The sequence below is a fragment of the Rhamphochromis longiceps genome, linkage group LG7 (assembly GCF_057381845.1).
Source record: "Rhamphochromis longiceps isolate RC_006_pf linkage group LG7, R_longiceps_female_GT1.1, whole genome shotgun sequence".
In the NCBI taxonomy this organism is placed as follows: domain Eukaryota; kingdom Metazoa; phylum Chordata; class Actinopteri; order Cichliformes; family Cichlidae; genus Rhamphochromis; species Rhamphochromis longiceps.
Genome location: NC_140563.1, coordinates 10359894 through 10384258, shown reverse-complemented (window position 1 = coordinate 10384258; position 24365 = coordinate 10359894). Strand labels below are relative to the sequence as shown.

Genomic DNA, 24365 nt, shown 5'->3' with positions numbered 1-24365 from the left:
AAGTCCATAAATACAAAGTGCATAAGAAAAATAACAAAATAGAGACTATAGAAGTGGAGACAGCTGGGGCAAACTAGACGGATATAGGCAATCAAGAGAGGGAGACAAGATCAAGTTCAAGGGGGCCAAATACTTTTACAAGCCACTGTAAATCACCTTTTCAAAGATGCTTAAACATAACTGTGAGGATGAAAAATGAAATCAAAACAGGAATCAAGCCCTCAACCTATACTTAAAAAAAACAAACAAGCTATAAGACCAAACAGAAAACAGCCAATAAATGACAAAATCCAGAAATCAAAAGATTCAACTCTATGTAACAGACCAGGCATTATAACACAGTGTCCAATTAGTTCTCAGAGTGGAACTAGGTGACATGGCAGTTTAATATTAGCATGCACGATCCAGGACTGCATTCTTAGAAAAAAGCTTTCAGCGTGGTTATGACTTGAGAATAAGCCGTAAAGCAGACTGGAAGGAGATTCGTCTGAATTACGGCCCTTTCTTCTCTGAGCCATGTGTCTCTCATGTACTTTGTACTTTGGTTCATATTCATTATCTGCATTGTGAATGACAGCTCCTTACATCAATCCTCTTTGAAGATTATCACCATTGTGAAAGATCCCCATTAAGTGCTTACATTTTGGGGGGTCTCTTAAGCACAAGTGTGTTTTTTGTGTGTTAAACCATAACAGCCCTTTCTACACCACTTGGCTAAGCTTAACAAGGGGGGTCTTTTAAGTTTTCAATGCGTGACAAGGAGATACACTTGAACCCTCTTACCATACCTCAGTCAAAGGTCTCAATTTAAAACAGCAATTCATATGCTAAAGTAAAACCTGCATTATTAATCAGCATTTGAATTCTCCCCTTCATCACGCTGCACTTCCCCTTCGTTCGTTTTCCTTTTATGTTTTTCACCCTTCTCAGTGTTTTCCTTTCACTTTTCAGTTACTCCTGACTGAAGGTCTTCTTTGTGCAAGTTAAACAAGCAAATGTATTCCAGAGGCATGTGGTTCACTTGTTTATTTTCATAATTAGTGAAGGAAACCTGAGTCAGTCTATGATGCTCTGTGTTGTCTTTCCAACCGCATTGGCTGGATTACAGTGTTTATGCTCAAATGTATATTATTAATTACAGTTCGTGTTCAGCCGCGTTGGACAGCTGCACTCTCCGACGATGGTTTGTTACAGAGTGTGTGGTTGTGTTTCAGAATGATGTGGGTGGGCTGAGGAGTCTGACCAATAAATGGACAACCTTCCTCAAAGCCAGACTTGTGTGTTCCATCCCTGGGCCAGATGGCGTGGACACACACTTTGATCAGCTCCGTAAGTGACTGTAAGATTAAAAACTGAAAATCTGGTCAATAAAGTCAGTTATATGTTCTAAAAATTGTCTTCGGAGAAAATTTCATACAAGGACGGAAATGCATCAACAGTACCACATGGCTAATGGTGCTACCAACTGCAGTTCTTCAATACTGCAATTTATTGTTGGATGCTCGCCTAAATCTTTTCTGTTTGGTTATTGATAACAAAAAAAAACCCTTTTTCATTCTTTTTTATTTTGTAGAGGATGTCTTTCTACTCCCAACCAGAGATGACAAAAACCCCATAGTGTATGCAGTCTTCACAACCTCTAGGTATGATTTTTATCAACACAACCTCAGGTCCTTTCCTGTTTCTCCAAGCATTAACCTGACCTGTTCTTTTTACTTTTCCTCCAGTTCCATTTTCCGTGGCTCAGCAGTGTGTGTTTATAGCATGGCAGACATAAGGGCTGTGTTTAATGGACCTTATGCCCACAAGGAGGGGCCTGACCACCGCTGGGTAGAATATGAGGGGAGGATACCATATCCCCGTCCTGGAACGGTATGTTGTATGCCAAAGAGAAGAGCATAAAGGAAAAAAAAGAAAAGAAATCATCTGTACCTTCTGCACTTATCACTGTTAGCTATTCTGTTTCCATATATTGGATAAGGTGTTTAATTTTCCTCCTAATCGAAAAATTATAAACATGGCTTTAATGTAAAGGTTTGCTGGAGGGCATACTTACATCTGCACATGCAGCCTGGTAATGCATGACCTTCACTTACACTTTGATGAGGTTACTTGAGAAGTTAATCAGATTCATGTTTCATTTTGTTTAAAAAAAAAAAGATTAATTAAGCGAAGTAATGTGATGGACAATTTGGTGCTGACATCAAGTGTGAAACAGATGTTTCACATATGCTTTGTCTCCTGCTGTTCTTATTTTAGCCTCTAGAAGGAGACACATACCAATAAATTGTTTGAGTGAATCTGCTCCATAGTTGAACTGGTGGAAGGAAATATAGAAAACACGGTCACTAATCAGCTGTGATTTTTTTGTAATTTTAGTGCCCAAGCAAAACATATGATCCAAAGATCAAGACCACTAAAGACTTCCCGGATGAAGTTGTCAGATTTATTCGATTCCACCCTCTGATGTATCACTCTGTCTACCCTCTCACTGGTCGTCCTGTGTTCACACGTGTCAAAGTTGACTACACCTTGACTCACATTGTGGTGGACAGAGTTTTGGCAGATGATGGCCAGTATGAGGTTATGTTCGTGGGAACAGGTGAGTCACACCTCTCCTCCTAGTTTTTGTGAAAGTCAACATTTGACCAGCAGAGGGCAGTATATTACTTGTTGTTTTCGTTGGCATTGGACAGATTTTGTGTAGGGTGAAATGAACATATGCAGTCTATGTTTTATATGCTTCTCAAACAACTCTCTGAAGATATTCTGGTGGTAATTTCACCCCTCTTTCTTTCTGTCTCACTCTCCTAGATGTTGGCTCCATTCTTAAGGTAGTGAGCATCACTCAAGAAAACTGGTCAACAGAGGAAGTGGTTCTTGAAGAGCTTCAAGTGTTCCAGGTTTAGTTCAAAACACAGTTATTTAAATAAATACACACATATGTTACACACTGATTTGCTGAGTTTTGTTTCCTCATAGTGTAGCTGTCAGTGACTTATAAGACAGTGAAATATTTATATGTAATGAATACATAACTGACCTCCAATAATTAATATCCATTAGCTTTTAAGTTGATGGAGTTTGTTTTCTTTTTGCAGAATCCCTCGCCTATCCTTAGTTTGGAGATCTCGTCTAAACAGGTTTGTTCTGCACACTTTGTGCAATTGTTCGTGCAAATTTGCTCTTCGCTTCGATTAAGCCACATGCATTAAGTTATATGCACATGGCTTGTGTGGCACAAATCATATAGTTTTTATCTTGTTATTCATGTTTTGGTTTTCCTCTCTGTCTGTAGTCTTCCCCATTTTCTTGTAGCTCTCTCACCCTTACGCCTCATTATATAAGGGTCAGGAATGTCAGTAGACACTTCAACCCCAATCACAGCTTCCATTAATCACCAACAGTGTTTGACCTGTGTCTGTGTGCTTGCCCGCTAGAGTTTTGAGGCGAGTCAGACTAGATCCAGTTGCAACTGCGAAATTCAGCCTATTCATTTTGCAAGCCAAATGTCAGCCTTCACAGAAACCTAAGAATATCTTGGAGTATTCTTTAAGTTATAACCTGATTTTCAAAAAGTAGTAATCATTTAAGAAACTTAACCATGTGCTTTTAATAAAATAAAAAATATATCAGACTCATATCTATATGCAGCCATTCTTTCAGCAGTATACGCTATCTTAAATTGGTCCTACACCACAAAGGAAACCATATGAAGACTATGCACTAAAGCATACTAGATCAATAGCAACCTTGCAACCGAACTTTTTAGAGCAGCAAAGATTTCTTTAAGTTTCTTGAAGACGTTTCACTTCTTATCCAAGAAGCTTCTTCTTAAATTCCAAGCTTAGAGCTGACGAAGCTGGTGAAACAACTTCAAGAAACTACCAGATCTGTTTTATATGAACTTGTTTCAGTGCCAACTCTGTAATTACATCCCATACTACACTGAAGCAAAAATGCCTTCAAATCACAAGTATCACCTCACATAGTTCACTCAAGGCCTTCCGTCTGTAGTCTACTGTTCTGTGTAGGTGTTTATGTTTTGTTGTCCTAGCAGCCTTGTTTCTGTTGATTAATGCCATCTTCGTTCTGTATTGTAATGTGATTTTTATCTGCAACAGATCAAGAATTTAGTGGAAGCCGGCTTTTACTCACTCAGAGCAGTTTAAATGTAGTGTATTTAATGTTGCGTAGAATCTTTTTCTTTATAAAAATAGTACATAGTGTACAAAGAAAATGTTATGCTAAGAAGGGGAAATCTTTAAATCTCTGTGTGATTCATTTAAAGCAAACATGTTCTGATAGATGAAGAATGCTAATGCGGAAAGAGGAAAACTTTTTAATAAATATAATTTTAATATAGAACAAATATTTTTTCCATAAAAAATAGTTTTAGCTTTAGCAGACTTAACTAATTAACTATTTACGCAACATAGTGATATGTCCTCTGTTGATGATGTACAATTGTTAAAGTTGAAGGTGCTTTGTATGTTTGTATGTCTTGAAGCAATGTTGTGTTTTACCATAGCAACAGCTCTACGTGGGTTCAAGTGAGGGTCTAGCCCAGGTTTCACTCAGCAGATGCCACCTATATGGCCAGGCTTGTGCTGAATGCTGCCTGGCACGAGATCCCTACTGTGCCTGGGATGGACACACATGCGCACGATATATCCCTGCCTCTAAGAGGTATGCACATGACACTTGTAGTACTTTTGTATTTTTGAAATGTCCTCATGCATTAATTCAAAGCAGTAAGCCTGAAACAAGTATCTGAACAAACCCCAAAATAAAAGGAAATCATTAGAGTGCAAATGTGGACCGGTGAACACTGACTCGTTGGTTCCATAGTTTGCCAGGGGGTGTGTCTGTTTGTGTGTGTTTCCAAGGCTAGTTCTTAATGCTGGAACTCTCAGACGTTCATAGCTCTCCCTAAATTTTTTTTCTGTTTTCATTCTCTTCACCTCACAATATTTTCCAAGCCATTAGGTAATTATTTTTCTCAGGCAATGATTAAAGATGTTTCAGCGTGTTTTCGGCTGACACTGTCATTCCACACTTGCAGAGTGTGGTCCTTGAGGTGAAAATCAAATCCTGTTCTGTGTTTTTGTTTGTGAGCTTGCTTGCATGAATCCAAGCTCTGAACAAACTGTGCCCTACAGTTTGGGTTCATAGTGCCATATTATTGCCCAGTAGGGATTTTGTTATGGTTTGTACAATAGTGGAGCCCTCCAGGGCTCTTTGAAAGCAGACCTTCAGAGTGTCAGGGAATGTAGGCTACAGATGTCCCACCACACAGGACTAGCAGGAAGTGGAGGAAGAAATCAATACAAACTGAAGGAGCCCAAGTGAGCAACACAAGTCAGAGGTCAAAGAAACTTGTTTCTTTCTTCTTTAAAAAAAAAAAACCAAAACTGGTACACTAAATGTTTTTGCAGGAAAACAGATAAAAATGCCAACAAGATGATGCCCTCAACTCTGTGTGTATGTGTCTATATATATATATATATATATATATATATATATATATAAAAAAACACCCAGCACGCCCCTGCGGGCGGTTTATCCTTCAAGCTCGGGTCCTCTACCAGAGGCCTGGGAGCTTGAGGGTCCTGCGCAGTATCTTAGCTGTTCCCAGGACTGCGCTCTTCTGGACAGAGATCTCCGATGTTATTCCCGGGATCTGCTGGAGCCACTCGCCTAGCTTGGGAGTCACCGCACCTAGTGCTCCGATTACCACGGGGACCACCGTTACCTTCACCCTCCACATCCTCTCGAGCTCTTCTCTGAGCCCTTGGTATTTCTCCAGCTTCTCGTGTTCCTTCTTCCTGATATTGCTGTCATTCGGAACCGCTACATCGATCACTACGGCCGTCTTCTTCTGTTTGTCTACCACCACTATGTCCGGTTGGTTAGCCACCACCATTTTGTCCGTCTGTATCTGGAAGTCCCACAGGATCTTAGATCGTTCATTCTCCACCACCCTTGGGGGCATCTCCCATTTTGACCTTGGGACTTCCAGGTTGTACTCGGCACAGATGTTCCTGTACACTATGCTGGCCACTTGGTTATGGCGTTCCATGTATGCCTTGCCTGCTAGCATCTTGCACCCTGCTGTTATGTGCTGGATTGTCTCTGGGGCATCTTTACACAGCCTGCACCTGGGGTCTTGCCTGGTGTGATAGACCCCAGCCTCTATGGATCTTGTACTCAGAGCTTGTTCTTGTGCTGCCATGATTAGTGCCTCTGTGCTGTCTTTCAGTCCAGCTTTGTCCAGCCACTGGTAGGATTTCTGGATATCAGCCACCTCCTCTATCTGCCGGTGGTACATACCGTGCAGGGGCCTGTCCTTCCATGATGGTTCCTCGTCTCCCTCCTCTTTCCCTCCTCTTTCTTGGGTTTCTGCTGCCTGAGGTATTCACTGAGCACTCGGTCAGTTGGGGCCATCTTCCCAATGTATTCTTGGATGTTCGTTGTCTCATCCTGGACTGTGGTGCTGACACTCACCAGTCCCCGGCCCCCTTCCTTCCGCTTAGCGTACAGCCTCAGGGTGCTGGACTTGGGGTGAAACCCTCCATGCATGGTAAGGAGCTTTCTTGTCTTTATGTCAGTGGCTTCTATCTCCTCCTTTGGCCAGCCTATTACCCCAGCAGGGTACCTGATCACGGGTAGGGCGTGGGTGTTGATGGCCCGGATCTTGTTCTTACCATTCAGCTGACTCCTTAGGACTTGCCTGACCCTCTGCAGGTACTTGGTGGTTGCAGCTTTTCTAGCCTCTTCATGGTTCCCATTTGCCTGCTGGATCCCCAGGTACTTGTAACTGTCCTCTACGTCTGCAATGTTGCCTTCTGGTAGTTCAATCCCCTCAGTTCTGACTACCTTCCCTCTCTTTGTTACCATCCTACTACACTTCTCCAGTCTGAACGACATTCCAATGTCATTGCTGTATAGCCTGGTAGTGTGGATCAGTGAATCGATGTCTCGTTCACTCTTGGCATACAGCTTGATGTCATCCATGTACAGGAGGTGGCTGACAACTGCTCCGTTCCGTAGTCGGTATCCGTAGCCAGTCTTGTTAATGATCTCACTGAGGGGGTTCAGGCCTATGCAGAACAGCAGTGGGGACAGAGCATCTCCTTGGTAGATCCCGCACTTGATGGTGACTTGTGCTATGGGCTTGGAGTTGGCCTCTAGTGTTGTACGCCACATCCCCATTGAGTTCCTGATGAAGGCTCTTAGGGTCCCATTGATCTTGTACAATTCTAGGCATTCCAGTATCCAGCTGTGGGGCATTGAGTCATAGGCCTTCTTGTAATCAATCCAGGCCGTGCACAGGTTGGTCAGTCTGGTCTTGCAGTCTCGGCTGACTGTTCTGTCTACCAGTAGCTGGTGTTTTGCGCCTCTGGTATTCTTGCCAATTCCTTTCTGTGTCCCGCTCATGTATTGACCCATGTGCCTGTTCAGCTTAGCCGATATGATGCCTGACAGGAGCTTCCATGTAGTACTGAGGCAGGTTATTGGTCGGTAGTTGGAGGGGACCGGTCCCTTTTTGGGGTCCTTGGGGATCAGGACCGTCCGACCTTCAGTTAGCCATTCCGGGTGTCTCTCGTTAACTAGCAGCTGGTTCATTTGTGCTGCCAGACGCTCGTGGAGTGCAGTCAGCTTCTTTAGCCAGTAGGCGTGAACCATGTCGGGCCCTGGTGCTGTCCAACTCTTCATACTGGAGACCCTTTCTTGGATATCTGCCACTGTGATGGTTACTGGACCCTGTTCAGGGAGGTCGCTATGGTCTGCCCTCAGATCCACTAGCCACTGAGCATTGCCGTTATGGGTTGCGTCCTTCTCCCATATGCTCTTCCAGTATTGCTCCGTCTCCAGCCTTGGTGGTGCTGTTCTCTTATTGTTCCCTTGCCACTGAGAGTACACCTTTGCTGGTTCTGTGGAGAACAGCTGGTTTATTCTCCTGCCTTCTATCTCACTGGTGTACCTCCTCAAGCGGCTGGCCAAGGCTGTGAGTCTTTGCTTGGCAGTTTCCAAGGCCTCAGGTATGGACAGCTTGCTGTATTTCTTATGCACCTTCTTTGTCGCACCTTTCTGCAGCTCCGTTAGTTGGCTAACCTCCCTCCGTGCTACTTTGATCTTGCCCTCTAGCCTCCTTCTCCATGGAGGGTACTGCCCCTTGTGGCTGTTCAACTTGTAGCCAAGCATCTCACTGATCACTGCTGCCGTATTGTAGATCAGTTTGTTAGTGTCGGTAATCGTGGTTGTAGGTATTGTCCGTAGTGCTGCATTAACAACATCTCATTCCAACAACGCCCTGTTTTCGTCTCTTGCCCACTGATGCCTTCTTGTTCCAGTAGCCCACTTTTCATCAGGGTGCCCTGGTTCCTCAACACCTGACGCGGACCTTGTTGATCCGGGCGACGTCCGAGCCGGCATGCTTTCATATTTATCTGTCTCGCTCATGTCTGCGGTAGGCTTGCTTAGCATAGGGGGTCTAGCCTTAGGACCCTTACTGGATACAGACGCCCCAGGCGGGAATCGAACTTGCGATCCTCTGTTCCAAAGGCTGGATAGCGTAGTGGTATATATATATATATATATATATATATATATATATATATATATATATATATATATATATTTTTTTTTTTTGATATCCTATTGTAGTGATAGACAAGATTATCTTATGGAATAAAATGGAGTGGTTCTTCTTCTTTAGCTATACAACTATAAAGCTAATGCCTCCCTACATTTTAAGTGCTTTTGAAAAAATAGTAATTCTCAGACAATTTCTTCACAGGTTTATCACAAGTAATGGCAAATTTGGCATTCACGTGAAGTGTGTCAGAAACATTCATTTTAATAACTATTTGTTTGACTGATTTACAAAATGCAGTATTGAGAAACACAAATAAAGGTATTAAAAACCCTTTTTCTGATTTTTGTTTTGTTTTGTTTTTCAGTTTTCGCATGTTGCAGTGTTAACATCAATCTGGATTTACTTACTTTAATGACTGAAAAGAATTTCACATAATTTTCATATAACAGTGTTATTACCAACTTTGATTTTGGCTTTTTTGGCTAATTATGGCTGTTTGTTTTATAATGTCTAATTCCTGTCGAACCTTTAACTGTGATAATATGGTGATGCTAAAATTGTAATTCATAGAATAGAATTCAGATAAATGTCTAATAAGGACTTCATGAGTGGATAATCTACTAATATAATGTACACAATGTATATTAAATTAGCTAGATGCTAATTTTGTGAAACTCCCCTCGTGGAGAATACTGGACTGTGAGCGTAAAGCATATAAGTTCTTTATACTTTAAATTCTGCATCTCAATACTGAAGACTAAAGTGGTCATACGCTTCCTTGTTTTTTGCTTTGTTTCTGTGTTTACTTGCAAGGCGAGCTAGAAGACAGGACATCAAGAATGGAGACCCTGCCATGCAGTGCTGGGACACAGAAGACAGTATGTACACTTTATGTCTTAAGGGGTTCGGCCACTGTTTGTTTTTGTAAAGCATTTCTTAAAAAATCAGGAAAGCATCTGATCACTTCAAATTCTGTCTGCTTGATAATGAACCTAAACCCGCAGACAGATTCAAGAAGAACTATAAACAGTGTCAAGAAAGACAAAAAAATCCTGCAACAGATGGTATGGCTCCCACGGAGCTCCGATGTCAAGATTACAGAGTCAGATTGGGATCACATGAAGAGACAGAATCAACGGAGAACGGAAGTTTTTCAAAGAAATATGACAATATGTCCAAGATACTTTCATGTTGGCTGACACAGCTGAAATTTGTGTGCTTGTGTATCCATTGTTGGGGTTTTCATGTCATGCAACAAACATGTTTTTAATGACAGTGATGTCCTTTGCCTGGTACTGCATAATTGTCACAAAAAATAATCTAATTATGAGACATACATCAGATACTGTATCTTTGTTAGAACCTGAGAAAACATAGACACTACTTTTGGTTTTTACAGGTCTTGGTACTGGGAGTGTGGAGGAGAAAATTCTCTTTGGGGTGCAGAGCAACTCCACATTTTTCGAGTGTATCCCCAAATCTCAGCAGGCCCGGATTCGATGGTACATGCAAAGACTGGAATCTGAACGCAGAGAGGAGGTTAGAATATTACTGCATTTTTCATAGATTCAGCTCTCCTTCTGTAGTCTGAAAGTCTTTTGCTTTTCTTGGGTTCATGTTGAAGGGGTTGCATTTATTTTCTTCCTACATCAAAAAGTGGGGAAAGGTTAGAGTGCCTAGGAACAGTGTTTGCTACAGCGGCACTAATTTCTCACAGAAATGCTTCAAAACATCAAAACACACCACAGCGGACTTCATGTGCACTGCTTTTGGAGTGTTGAACTTCTCAGCAATTATTTGTACTAAAAATCTCTGCATACGCATATTTTTAATAATGTCTAAGGCCTTGACAGCAAAGTTTCCAGCCATTGCAAAAACAATAGGGTGGGAACAGAAAGGCATAAAAGCAGAAAGAGGTAATATATTTGTATTTGAGGTGTGGAAAGGAACTAAATAATGATGACAGTTGTCTCCTGATTGAGACAACAGAGATGTGCTTACTCAGCACCTCAGTGCCTTCCCCTCCCCCTATCCAAACATACAATCTATCCTGCACCCACTGCAAGTGGCCCTTTTAGTGCTTAACCTCTCTACTTCCCACTACACTAATTTCCTCCTACCACTGTGCTCTGTCCTCTCTCTCAGGGGTGAATGTAAGCACAGTGACAGGTGCATAGGCCACTAAAGACCCATGTGCTTCTTTATGGGCTCACACTGCACAAAGCTCTGCTTTTTGTCTGTGGGTGGATGAATGCATGTGTCTGTGTTTCTTTATGTACCCCTACAGTGAAAAACTATAACAGAGAACTCCCCAGGGACAGCCACGGGTTTTGGTGCAATAAACACAATGTGGTGTTTTCTGTGTTTGTGTGTGTAGGGATGAATAATATGTGACCTGTTGCACTGTTGACAAAGTGATGGCGGCTTGGATGGAGTCAAATAAAGAAAAGTGATTTAAAATTTCAGGTGTTTTGAATTTTAAGTAAGCACATAGCTCCTTAGGATTCATACCATAAAAGTACTTTGCAGGCAAAAGAGTTAAAATACAAATATAATGGAGATAATTTTGAGTATAGGTTGAAAACAGTGCTAAAAGAAAAACATGATAATAAGATAATCATGACAAGGATTAGACAAATACAGGGAAGCTATATAAGCTAAAAATAATAATAATTACAAAAAAACACAGCCAAAGCTGGAGCATGATTATGAGATTATTATGTGACTATACATAGTTACTATATATTATACTATAGTATTTCCAAATACATTTGCAAACTGAACAGTGGAAGAGCAAAGTAGTTTATGAGCAATATTGCCTTAAAACACTTTTTTTCTCGTTTGTGAACTCAGACAACATAAAGTAATTATATAATAATTTCTGGTACTTAAATTATTGGCCTTTTTACTTCTTTGTCATGTCGGTTTATACGTACAATTATAGTAAACACAAGATTGTGCTGCTTCAAAGCAGCAAACATTGATCATAAAAAGGATGGAGATTAAGTGAAAAACAAGCTGGAGGTCAGAGGAGCGCACACTTTTCAGATGTTGGAATTCATAGTCAGTTGTGTGGGCGATATCTTGAATATGTTCAGATAGCATTCTTGCAACTAATACCATTTGATTTCTTTAACTGTCTTAATTTTTCTCTTTGTTTTAATTACCTAGTGGCAATGGTGTGTTTGCCGATATGTGTGTTATGTATAAAGTTTGGATCTATGTTTTTAGGCCTTTTTTGGATGCGGAATTGAAACTACATCCCTATTACAGTAGTTGGATCTTGGCCTTCTAGCTGTGTAAGGTGGTTTATGTGTTCTCACAGCTGCAAAGCATGTGATCATTTAAGTGTCTTGCACATTTCAATCTCTTCTTTTCTGCCCTGTTTTCTTCTGTCATCCTTTTATCTTCCCTGGCCGTTAACTTCCTCCTCAGCCCGACCCTAATCTTTGCTCACGTCCTGCCCCAATACTCCTTGCCTACTTAGCTTCCTCAAAACTTTCATGCTGTGTCCACAATTTCCCACAGTTTTCCCTCCTGTGTTTCTGGGTTTTGATAAAGGCAACCTCAGCCAGCTGTTCATAGCACCTGCAGCCCAGTCTAAAACTTACTCAACTCATAATCTCCTTATCCAGTGCCTCCTCTTATCTCCTAGTAAAACTCAGCTATTAAAGATGTGAGCTAGAAGAAATGTTGCCATCTTTCTCACATCATGTTTGTGCACACGTGTTTACCTCCTGGAGCCTGCAATGCTAGCCCATTGGGTAATCTCTAATAAGAAAAGTATGGAAAAGGTTAAATGTGTTGCTCAATGCTCATTAGCACAAAGCACCTATTTCTCAGCTTAGGTGGGAATTTCTTAATTTGATACTTAAAGCATCAAATTAACTTAGAAGTAGACTGCAAATATTCTCGCCTGTGTTTCATTTAACAGTTTAAACGTCATCATTAAATAACATTTCATTGCTTTACTCCACATTCATGCAAAGTTGTTAAAACAGAAGAGCATAAGTGTGTTTATGAACGCTATACACCACTATACACTATACACTGGATTGCTTTCCCTTGTAGGAGTTGCTGATGTGATTGCATGCCCAGACACACACAGACATATCCACACACAGGCATACAAATAAAGACAGACCATCTGGCTAAGTTTAAAAGCCTGGCATTGCTATTTAGTCACAGATGCCTTGGTTTTGGATGGAAGAGTGCAGGCGACTTAAAAAGCAATCAGATAGGCACATGAATGCTAATTGGATGATTTTAAAAGGCAGAGGACAGAGAGCCACGTAAGTGTGATTTTTATGTTTTTAATACGTATACCATATGTTTTGTCAAGTCAGTCAGGTGTGTCAGGAAATGAGAATGTGGTATGAGACTGGCTAGTAGGTCTAATGTGTGCAAAAGACAACATCCAGAAAGACTCTGAAACCTGTGGGTGTGCCTCTGCCTTGACTACACATCATTAGTGTCAGATCTGGAAACCACCACAGAGCTATCCAAACACACACACACACACACACACACACACACACACACACACACACACACACACACACACACAGAGACACCTGTGTATGTAAGAAAAAAATGGTAAAACAAGACCACAGCAAGCACATGGGCAAAAGACATGGTAATATTCTGCATTTCTTATCAGTTACACCTCTGGGGGTCAAAGTGCAGCTGTGGGAGGTATCCCTTTGAAGCAGCCACACTTTCACACATGCTGGACTCACTCCCTCATGCTCTTTCTGTGTCCTCTTAACACAGCTTTGTTTTTTTAGGCTCTGACAGCAGTCACATCATCCGATGAACCGTGGTGGATGCTAGACGGAAATAGGGCCAAAAACATTAGCATGCCACTTACCTTAACAACAAGCACATACATTCCCAGCAGCGCTCAACGTTTACTCTCATTATGCATCTAAAGATCTCTCATCACATAATGACCTGTGCCCACCCACGCCGTGAACTATACTCGCCACACCTAATTCCATATGCTTCCCGTTTTAGGGGTCATTACCTTGTTCAACACAACTTGGTTACAAATCTTCAGAAATGTATGTGTTTGAGGAGGGTGTAGGGCTGTGCGATATGACCAAAATCTCATATCCCGATATTAAGACATCTATCGTCCCATAACGACAGAAATCACAAAAATGTAACATTTTCTGTAAATTCTGTGAATCTCGGGCAGCTCGACTTGCGTGAAGTGTTTCCAGCTGGGCGTCGTACCTGGAGTCGAGTGTTTTAACTGATGCATGAAATAATAAATTTTTAGACATAAGTTATAACGGCCGCTGTTTTCTTTGATGGCCACTACAGTGACCATCAAAATAATGAAAAAATATTGCCGTAAACAGTTTATTTTGCGACACCACGAAAAACGATAGCGTAAAATGTGAAACGATAGACGTTTTTATATCGTCATCCGATATATATCGTTATATCGAACAGCCCTAGGAGGGTGATGTGTTAGCTGGGGTTTGTGGTGGTGGGTTGGCATTATGTAGCTCTTATATGTTTCTTGTTGTCTCTCAGGTCAGATTTGATGATCGAGTAATTCACACGGAAAGAGGTCTCCTAATTCGCTCCCTTCATGCTTCTGATGCCGGTGTGTATATCTGTGTAGCTCAAGAGCACACACACTTCACCCATACTCTCCTCCGTGTCACTCTACAAGTTGTTACAAATGGACAGCTAGACAGAAAAGCCAAGCCGAGTGACGACTCTGCCGGGGGGCTACACCATGGAACAGAGGCACGTCAGCGATATAAAGACTACCTGAGAGCGATGAGCTCTCCCTTCAGCTCTCTAGAAGAGTACTGCGATGCACTGTGGCTGGATAAGAGGCCGTTGAGGGTTCGAGGGCGAGGCTTAGGAAATGGCAAATGGAAACACATCCAGGAAATGAAGAAAAGCCGGAACAGGAGACACCACAGAGAGAATGTGGAAAAGAAAGAACATCAGAAGCAAGGGAGGGTAGTGAGGACAGCAGAACAATAGGCGACAGGATATAGAAACATTAAGGATGTTTATATTAACTGGTTTAAGGATCAAGCTAATGTGACTCAGAACTGTGAAACTGCAGTGTCAGATGAGCAAGTAAACTTTAACTCTTAAAGTGACATGAAAGACGATCAGTGAAATATGCAGTGCAAAAATGCAATATACTTAGCAAGCAACTTGAAGTAGTAGAGGTATGTTACAGGAAAACGCACAGTTAACTTTGTAAATAAATTATCCATTGATATCACTCAAGCCTCCGTAGTTTGACAGACTGCTGTTGCTCGTTTTACTCCAAAGTTTCATAGGGCTAATATTCCATTTGGTCACTTAATGACATTAAAAGTTAGGATTTGTAATATTGGAATTAAGATGACGCCATTACTTTCATTATGTATGACTGTAAATATTGATATGACATGTACAGGAGACATAGCATGCTAAGTTTAGTCTTATTACTGACCTATAACAGTAATCATTTATGATGTTATTCTAAAAAAAATGACATATTTTTGTACAATCCATTTACTCTTGTGTACTGTAGGTGCAATAGAGGTTTTTTTTTTATTATAACTGTTTGTGAACGTTATTTAAATAAATGTGTCTTGGAGCCTCTGTTCCTTAAATTTATTGCTTACTTATATTCTGTGCACAGATAAAATCAGTATGCAAAAACTTTACTGCTGCAGTTACTGGCAGTCTCAAGTATATGACAGGCATACTCGGAATTAGTTAGGGTTAGCTCAGCTGAGCCTCTCCTGATATAGCAACACGGGTCCCTGTACACTGTATGCAGATGTCAGAATGATTCAGGACCAGCTGGTTTGTTTTTTAGTGTGTGTCCCTGTGTGTGTGAGCGTGTAAAGGTAAATGTGTAAAAGACAAGAAGAAGAAGAGAAAGTGGCAACTTCAGTAGAAACCATTTGAAATATAAAAGGCTGTGATCAAACCCAGTTACAGATTTCCCAAAATAAAAATAAAAAGTTGAGATGGCATCAGTGTCAGAGGCATGAGCATGAAAACCAAGCATTATGCAACCCAGTGTGCCTGGCCTGAATTTTATGTACAGACTTACAAAGAAATGGAAGTAATATGATACACGGTGCTTGTATTTCAGGCTGAAAATAAAATGACAAGGCTCTTCTGTGAAAGGCATCATCACAGTCATGGGAGTCCTGTTTTAATTGATTTAGTGGTAACATCTTAAATTTCATTTTGAGTGAGCTGCTGAAATACTGGAAGAAGAGTCACATAGAAAATTAGTCTCAAACTCAAATATATATATAAAAAAATATGACTTTTAGAAATATTATTATCATTGCCTCATAGACCATAACTGGTCTATCATAAATAGCTATAACTGCCTTTATGATGGACACTGTGTTTTTCTTACAGAGACACATTTTATTGTGCTTACTTTCTCCCTATCTAACTGTATAAATAGGTCTACCATTTTGTGCTTTTCCACAGTGATTTTCAGAGCTTCTTGTAACAAAGACAATAAATATTTCAAATGCTTCCTCTCTGTCTATTGTTTATTTATCAGTCAGCTGTAAAGAATAAACTGCATCTCCCCCGAACGGAAACAGCAAGAGGACTTTATAAAAACTAGAAAATCTTTTCTTCTAAATATTATTACATTAAAATATTATTTTTCACATTTTTTTTACATTAAATTATTTATCAACTTATTTCACATAAACAAATGTACATGCATATTTTAAGACAATGTATTTTCTTAAATCAAAATTAGTTCAGCTTACCAAACATTTATTTATACTTCACATCGTCCTGTACTGTGGCATTTTCATTTCCCCTCTTTAGACCATCACAGCCAACTGCCACAGTACCACCACACTCTCAAAAAAAAAAAAAAACAATTTGAAAGACCACTAAGGGTGATAACTGTCAAAAATATCAGCTCACTGCTCAGTGTTGCTATTGCTAATGGTTTCATTTCAACAGCATCAACTTATTATCTTATTATTTATTACAACTTAGTGTTCCTTATTTATATATAAGGCTGAATGATAATGTGCTATCCTGCACAGAAGATCTGTTGTCAGATGCCATAAGAGATCGTAATTGTAGACATAAGCATACTATGTATGCTCAGAGTTAACTTGACCCTCACATGTGGCTGGAAAACAACCCATGAGTGAAGTGATTTGCTGTTCTAGACAGGCAGACAGAAACAGTGGGGGTTAAATGAGGAAACAGAACCATGGAAAGGAACCAGAATTTCTAGAAGGAAGTGGTTAATTTGATGTGATTGGTGTAATGAGCAAGCAAGTGTGCTTAGGAGCCCCTGGAGCGAAGCCTTACAGTGTATTCACACACAGACAAAGGCACACGTACACAGTATACTTCTTTTTCTCCATCAGTGTCATGGCTGTGTGCAGGAAGGCAGAGGGGAAGGACCCAAAATGCAGGACTCACGGAGGCAAAAGTAAACTCAGAATAAACTGCTTTATTGCAGGCTGCTGATCAAACAGAAGACTAACTAAACTGGAAAATATAAACTAACAGGCAGGTAAATACAGTTAACAGAACACACAGCTGAAACTGAGGGTGAGTAGACATTGACGACACGACAGAGAACAAAGGAAACACAGGGCTTATATACACACGGCAGTAATCAAGGGATGAGAGACAGGTGGGGAACACACCTGGGAGAAATCACAGCTGACGAGACAGGGGAAATGTAACCTGAACACACTCACATAAGACAGGGACCTTCAGAATAAAACAGGAAACTAACAGACACAGAGGACCAGACAAGACACCATGGACAGACAGAGGGACATACAGGCAGAGAAGACTAAGCACAGGCAAAACCTAAACTAAACCCAGAAATAATAATCATCATCATCATAGGATAGCTAAAGAATCAGAACATAATTATAATGAGCACAATCTGGAAACACACCAAAATACAAGAAACCGAAAAAGCAGGGTCAAAATGACCCAGAACCGTGACAATCAGTTACATTTGTAAAAATTGGTTTCTCTATGATCAGTGATCCACATGGGCAACTACAGCAAGAATTGGTTCTATAGATGGGATCTACAGGTTAGATATGATCTACAAAGCTATGTAGGTGTTTTAGTGCTTGTTTTAGTGTCTTTACCTTACAACATAAAGCACCTACAGGTGGCAGTTGTAATTTGGCACTATATGAACTAATATTGACTTGTGCAACAAGAATTAATCATTACCAGTGTTAAAGGATAAAACTGTCAGCAGCAGTGTTTTTCCCTTTTTTATAGCCTGGGTCAACTGAACAACACATTCCAGTGTTTCAATTGATTTAAAGTGAAAATACACATCAAAAACAGTTATCAATAGTGTAAGTGAAACTGCCTGGCATTAGTTGAGACCAAGAAAAAACAAAAAAACAAAAACCACATAGCAATACCTGTTGACCTGAATCTATCAGCTTCCATTAGCCTGACAACACAGAGAAAGTATTAACGTCACTTTATGCACATGTGCCCAGGTGCAAAACTCCTTTGCAAAGGTGTTTTCTAATGAACCCTGTTCCACAACCTCCACAGTGCCATGCCTGAATCAAGATATCAAAAACTTTGACAGGAAGACTAGAGGGAGAACAGAGCGGAATTGAGATGTCAGACCAAGGAGGTGTTTCTGGTTCTATATTACAGGGCATTTACAGCTGTGCAGATGTGTGTTTGTCAGGCGTTGACAGTGAACTTCTGAGCATGGGTGGAGACCGCCAAGTGGTCTATGATAGCTGTCGGGTTGGGCGGTATTGATGGTGGCCTGCGGGTATTGGAAGGGGAGAGGTATGTGAGTAAGAGGTAGAAACAGTTGTTTCCTCTGAGTAATGACTACCTGTACTCCCTCAGCCTCATTTACAGACATAAGTGATCTCTCTTCTCTCCGGGATCTGTGGCAGGACATGCAATATTCTAAACACCCCCTATGATAGATGTTTTCATCTGCTGTACAAAGAGCTCCTTTGAACCTCCTTGCAGAAGAGATGTCTGCCTCTGCCCTGTTGGTCTCCCTTGCTGTGGACAGTTTTTGTAAACAGGGCTCAGTCAGGATGTATGTTTACCTGCACTGGGTGTAGTGTGTTTACTGCTGTTAAATATCATATACCAAACATACTGTCCTTTAGAGAGATTTTAATCAGGTCACAGTTTTTCTCAGAGTCTAAAAGTCCCTGGGTACTGGCAAGTTCTTATTTGGTTGTTCGTACAAGTTTCTTGAGTAAAATCACATAAGAATTGTATTAAAATAAATTATACAGTACATGGCTCACATACTGATTACCAATGGTGAATACTTTTTATTTGATCTGTCTCTTATAGCTTAATCTAGTTTATCTGGCAATTGGTTTTCACTACCAGAACATGAAAAAGACACAAATCTTAAAACTATTCCGAATTTTCCACAATTCCTTTAACTTGAATTTCATATATATCACAAAGAAAGCTTAATGTGCAGATCCTTAGTTTACAGTGAAAGGAGCTGGAGCCCTAAAATAATAACTGAAATGGCACAATGGGTGAACAAATGCCAATGTTACCTCATAATATTTTCTATTTAACACTGTGAGAAAATGTTGTTAGATAAATGTTTTTGGCAAGCCCCAAACTCTGTGTTGCAATCCTTGCCCTGCTAAAGATTTTTGTTTCCTAAGCTTAACCACAGATGAGGCGATGATCACAAATTCAAGTCTTCAGTGAGAGAGAGGTTTTTGTCATGTCCACCACATCATGCTGTCTCTGACGCAAGTAAAATGAAAACAAAACAAATGAGCCTGAAACTGTCTCTGAAAAGAATTCATCCTCCGTATTTGTGCCGCTGAATATAATTAAAAACTCTTTAGTTGTATTTTTAAGCGATGGCACTTGTGCCATTAAAGTAAAAACAATATTTATTCAAAATTTTCTGCTTTGTTTTTCCATGTCTGGTTTATGTAAGGTCTACTGGTTACCAGAGTTTTACAAATTAACTTTACTCACCAGCATGTTTTGGCTTTTTGCCCCCTCTCATCTTTCTTCTCCTTTTTTGGTTCATCTGTTTGGTGTAGGTTCATCTGTTAAATGTGAGACTGTCATGTGTACCTTGGTTTGTAGAGGAAGAGAGGAGTCCCAATGAGAGTAAAGAGAAACTGAAATATTACATGAAGGGGAAGAGACACTGGACTAATGTGCATGACTGGAAGCAATCGTCTCCAGTGTCTGCTCTGTACTGTGGAACCCCGAATCAGCAAGAGAGTTGATGAGCTTTAGTAAACATGGAAAACCTCCAGAACATCTGATGGAGGGTTTTCAACAGTTTTCCATGCTGGGGTGTCACGAAAGCACTCAGATTTCAAGCTTGATTTTTGAGATCAATATACAAATGGTCCCTCTTGCTTTCTTTATATTTTCCTTTCAAACAGCCTTCAGGCTCAACTTCCAGACTGGTTGTCAGTGTAATGAACTCAGCTATGTCAAAACATAGACAGTGTGTGTTTAAAGTGTCAGATTCTTGTCAGTTACTCTGGGTAGGCATTGGCACAGTTTAATACTTTGTTGACTTTAATCTATTGCTGACAAGTCTCGCACTGATGTATAAAGGTATTAGTATTCAATATGACTGGGTGGTTATTTCATTCATCAAGGTTAAAAAAAAAACAATTGTTTGTGGTTGAAGTTGGAATTTAGATGACTGGGAATGTGAAGAAAAATAATTCTTGAAACTTTTGTTTGTTCTTCATTGTGCTAGAACAAATTTGCTCTAAGATGCTTTGTTGTAGTATTTTGTATGACTAACTTAGATAAGCTTTCTTGTCAATTCTTTAAGTAGTCTTCAGGAATAGCTCTCTGGGCTTCTTCAAGGACTTTTAATTGTCCTGGCTTTTCTTGTATTAGCTGTCAAGATAATTCCACACTGAGGTTCAGCCTCTGGGGAGGCCAGTCAATGATTGATAGTCTTCCACTGTGTGTTTCTTTCCAGATATGCTTTTACTACATTGGGGATGTGTTTGGGATTTCTGTCATGCTGAACAATGAATTCTTGCAGATGGTGTTGCAAAATGGTTTAAAATCCGTTTGTGTTTTTCTGCAATCATAAAGTCATCGATATAGAAAAGCTCTCCAACACCACTGGCTGACATGCATGTCGAAAAACAATGACCGAGCTTCCACCGTGTTTTGCAGATGCCTACAGACACCGGCGGACCTGCCAAAAATTTCAAACTTGGAATTTTCTGTGCATAAGACCACTGACTTTCAGTCCAGTTCTTGTGTCATTTTTGCATACCATAGCTTTTCTCCCTAATTCCCTTCCTTAAGAATGGCTTCTTGACAGCCATCCTTCCACTGAGGCCATTTTATATGGGGCCTGACAAAGAGTAGATGAATCAACTGATGAGCCAGATGCATCTCTCGGGTCCTGTGTAAGTTCTTTGCTGGATTCTTTCCCATTTCTTAAGGATATGACTTTCAGATATGATTCATCTTAGGTTGCAAGTTTTGTTTAGGCCTGTCTTTTCTCCTTTCGTCCTCTGATTCTCCAATTTCTTCAGAAGGACACACTGAACAGCATACTGAGATATGGCATGTTTTTGGCCAATAGCTCTTTGGGAATCACATTGTTGGTGCAAAAATACATATTTTATGCCCGTCAGAGTCTCTTATCTTTGGTATTTTTCATAGGTTCTAGAAATGAGAACAAATTATGTGTTTTTGTGATGCACTCCTAGTAAAAGTGCCAATAGGTACAACTTTACCAAGTTGTTTAGTTGTTGTGTAGACAGCAATAAATGTAACACTGAACATTTTATAGTTTTAGAATAATAACAAAAAAAAATCTGTAATAATTTCCCTTGTTGACTATATTTGCATAGCTGATATTCCCAGTTGTTATAAAGATTTAGTCCATGGGTTCTGTAATTTTGATTGAATGGCTACTGTGAATACATTTTTAGACCATTACTATGTCTGAATCTACTTTACTCACGTTTCATATTTGAAATTCTAGATTCTGTGTAGGTAAAGAGCCGGAGAAAACATTTGTTATACAGTTCATTATATGTGATTAATGGCATGGCAATCTAAACCGAATGTCTATATCAGCATGAGGCTTATTGTATTAGGAATTGCACAGTGTCAGTATACAGTGGGGCAAAAAGGTATTTAGTCAGCCACCGATTGTGCAAGTTCCCCCACTTAAAATGATGACAGAGGTCAGTAATTTTCACCAGAGGTACACTTCAACTGTGAGAGACAGAATGTGAAAAAAAAATCCATGAATTCACATGGTAGGATTTGTAAAGAATTTATTCATAAATTAGGGTGGAAAATAAGTATTTGGTCACCTCAAACAAGGAAAATCTCTGGCTCTCACAGACCTGTAACGTCTTCTGTAAGAAGCTTTTCTGTCCCCCACTCGTTACCTGTATGAATGGCACCTGTTTGAACTCATCATCTGTATAAAAGACACCTGTCCACAGCCTCAAACAGTCAGACTCCAAACTCCGCCATGGCCAAGACCAAAGAGCTTTCGAAGGACACCAGGAAAAATATTGTAGACCTGCACCAGACTGGGAAGAGTGAATCTACAATAGGCAAGCAGCTTGGTGTGAAAAAATCAACTGTGGGAGCAATCATCAGAAAATGGAAGACATACAAGACCACTGATAATCTCCCACGATCTGGGGCTCCACGCAAGATCTCATCCCGTGGGGTCAAAATGATCATGAGAACGGTGAGCAAAGATCCCAGAACCACACGGGGGGACCTGGTGAATGACCTGCAGAGAGCTGGGACCAAAGTAACAAAGGTCACCATCAGTAACACACTACAACGGCAGGGAATCAAATCCCGCAGTGCCAGACGTGTTCCGCTGCTGAAGCCAGTGCATGTCCAGGCCCGTCTGAAGTTTGCCAGAGAGCACATGGATGATACAGCAGAGGATTGGGAGAATGTCATGTGGTCAGATGAAACCAAAGTAGAACTTTTTGGTATAAAGTCAACTCGTCGTGTTTGGAGGAAGAAGAATACTGAGTTGCATCCCAAGAACACCATACCTACTGTGAAGCATGGGGGTGGAAACATCATGCTATGGGGCTGTTTTTCTGCCAAGGGGACAGGACGACTGATCCGTGTTAAGGACAGAATGAATGGGGCCATGTATCGTGAGATTTTGAGCCAAAACCTCCTTCCATCAGTGAGAACTTTGAAGATGAAACGAGGCTGGGTCTTCCAACATGACAATGATCCAAAACACACCGCCCGGGCAACAAAGGAGTGGCTCCGTAAGAAGCATTTGAAAGTCCTGGAGTGGCCTAGCCAGTCTCCACACCTCAACCCCATAGAAAATCTGTGGCGGGAGTTGAAAGTCCGTGTTGCTCGGCGACAGCCCCAAAACATCACTGCTCTCGAGAAGATCTGCATGGAGGAATGGGCCAAAATACCAGCTACTGTGTGCGCAAACCTGGTAAAGACCTATAGTAAACGTTTGACCTCCGTTATTGCCAACAAAGGTTATGTTACAAAGTATTGAGTTGTATTTTTGTTATTGACCAAATACTTATTTTCCACCCTGATTTACGAATAAATTCTTTACAAATCCTACCATGTGGATTCATGGATTTTTTTTTTTCCACATTCTGTCTCTCACAGTTGAAGTGTACCTCTGGTGCAAATTACTGACCTCTGTCATCATTTTAAGTGGGGGAACTTGCACAATCGGTGGCTGACTAAATACTTTTTTGCCCCACTGTAGCTGTTTGTGTACGTAACACCAGAACAGAAAATCTTCCTAACTAGTTGCGCTTATATATTACTATGGGAGTTTGCACCCTCATGTGTGTGCACACTTGCTTGTGTGTGTGTCTCATATTGCTGCTGGCATCCACAGATCCCAGGGGCCACAGTGTACATATCCATGAAATCGATATGACTCAGTGCAGTTTGATGCCACACCTCATTGACCTTTAGCCTTTTAATCTGGTTTTCCAATTGGTCACATATCTTTACTTTATCCTTGTTTTGCTGTCAAGCCACATGACCTGCCCTGAATTCATTTGGAAAATATTTTCCTGATGTAATAGATATTGACTGTAAGAAAAGGATGCGCAGATGTCTACTCTCATTTCTTTTCAGCCAGTTTATATTTCATTTAATCTACAGAAGTATGTTTGATTTGTCTCTATTACATTACTGTTAGACAGGGTTAGGAGTCATGGACAAAATGCCAGCCAGCATAGAGCGGTTAAGCAGTTAAGCCATGAGTGTCAGTTTGTCCCCCACACACATACAGACACAGAAGTAAAGGTAATTTTGATGTTTTTGTCTGACAGTTGTAAAAATCTTGAAAAATAACGCTGGGACCCCCTAAAAAGAAGGGAAGATAAGAGTATATAAGAAAACCATGAGAGCTTTTAAACATTTTGATTTTAGAGACTGGGTAGGATACCTGATAAGTGGTCACAGCTATCAGGTGTTAATGTGAGGAAAGGGAGAGGAGACAGCAGAGCAAGGGAGAGGTGAAAGAGAAAAGTGGATACTTTGAGGGAATTACTGTAGCATACCTCTTCTGCCTGGTGGCATGTAATGGCATCTCCTCCTTTATCAGTCAAAGCACATGACATTATGCCACCAAGGATTTGACAGCTGACACCAAACACCTTGCAATGCTCCTCTTTGACTCTGACTTCGATCTACTCTATGGTAAGACATTTGTTGGACTTGTTAAGCAGAATAACTAGTGACAACTGGTTAAAAAAAATCA

General features: G+C 40.6%; 1 protein-coding gene across 3 annotated transcripts in view; it reads left to right on the top strand.

The window, feature by feature from the left end:
* Nucleotides 1-16079, top strand: part of sema3d (sema domain, immunoglobulin domain (Ig), short basic domain, secreted, (semaphorin) 3D) — a 31086-nt gene extending 15007 nt beyond the window's left edge. For 2 of the 3 annotated variants that reach the window (XM_085412069.1, XM_085412070.1), the window contains 10 exons: nucleotides 1215-1329; nucleotides 1574-1643; nucleotides 1728-1872; nucleotides 2380-2602; nucleotides 2815-2903; nucleotides 3102-3143; nucleotides 4532-4689; nucleotides 9416-9480; nucleotides 10002-10141; nucleotides 14147-16079. In XM_085412069.1, coding sequence (XP_085268195.1) covers nucleotides 1215-1329; nucleotides 1574-1643; nucleotides 1728-1872; nucleotides 2380-2602; nucleotides 2815-2903; nucleotides 3102-3143; nucleotides 4532-4689; nucleotides 9416-9480; nucleotides 10002-10141; nucleotides 14147-14611 — 1512 coding nt within the window. In that variant the 3' untranslated portion in view covers nucleotides 14612-16079. The remainder of the gene's footprint in view (nucleotides 1-1214; nucleotides 1330-1573; nucleotides 1644-1727; nucleotides 1873-2379; nucleotides 2603-2814; nucleotides 2904-3101; nucleotides 3144-4531; nucleotides 4690-9415; nucleotides 9481-10001; nucleotides 10142-14146) is intronic. The other variant, XM_085412068.1, reaches the window with a different exon arrangement.
* The last annotated feature ends 8286 nt before the right edge of the window (nucleotides 16080-24365 follow it).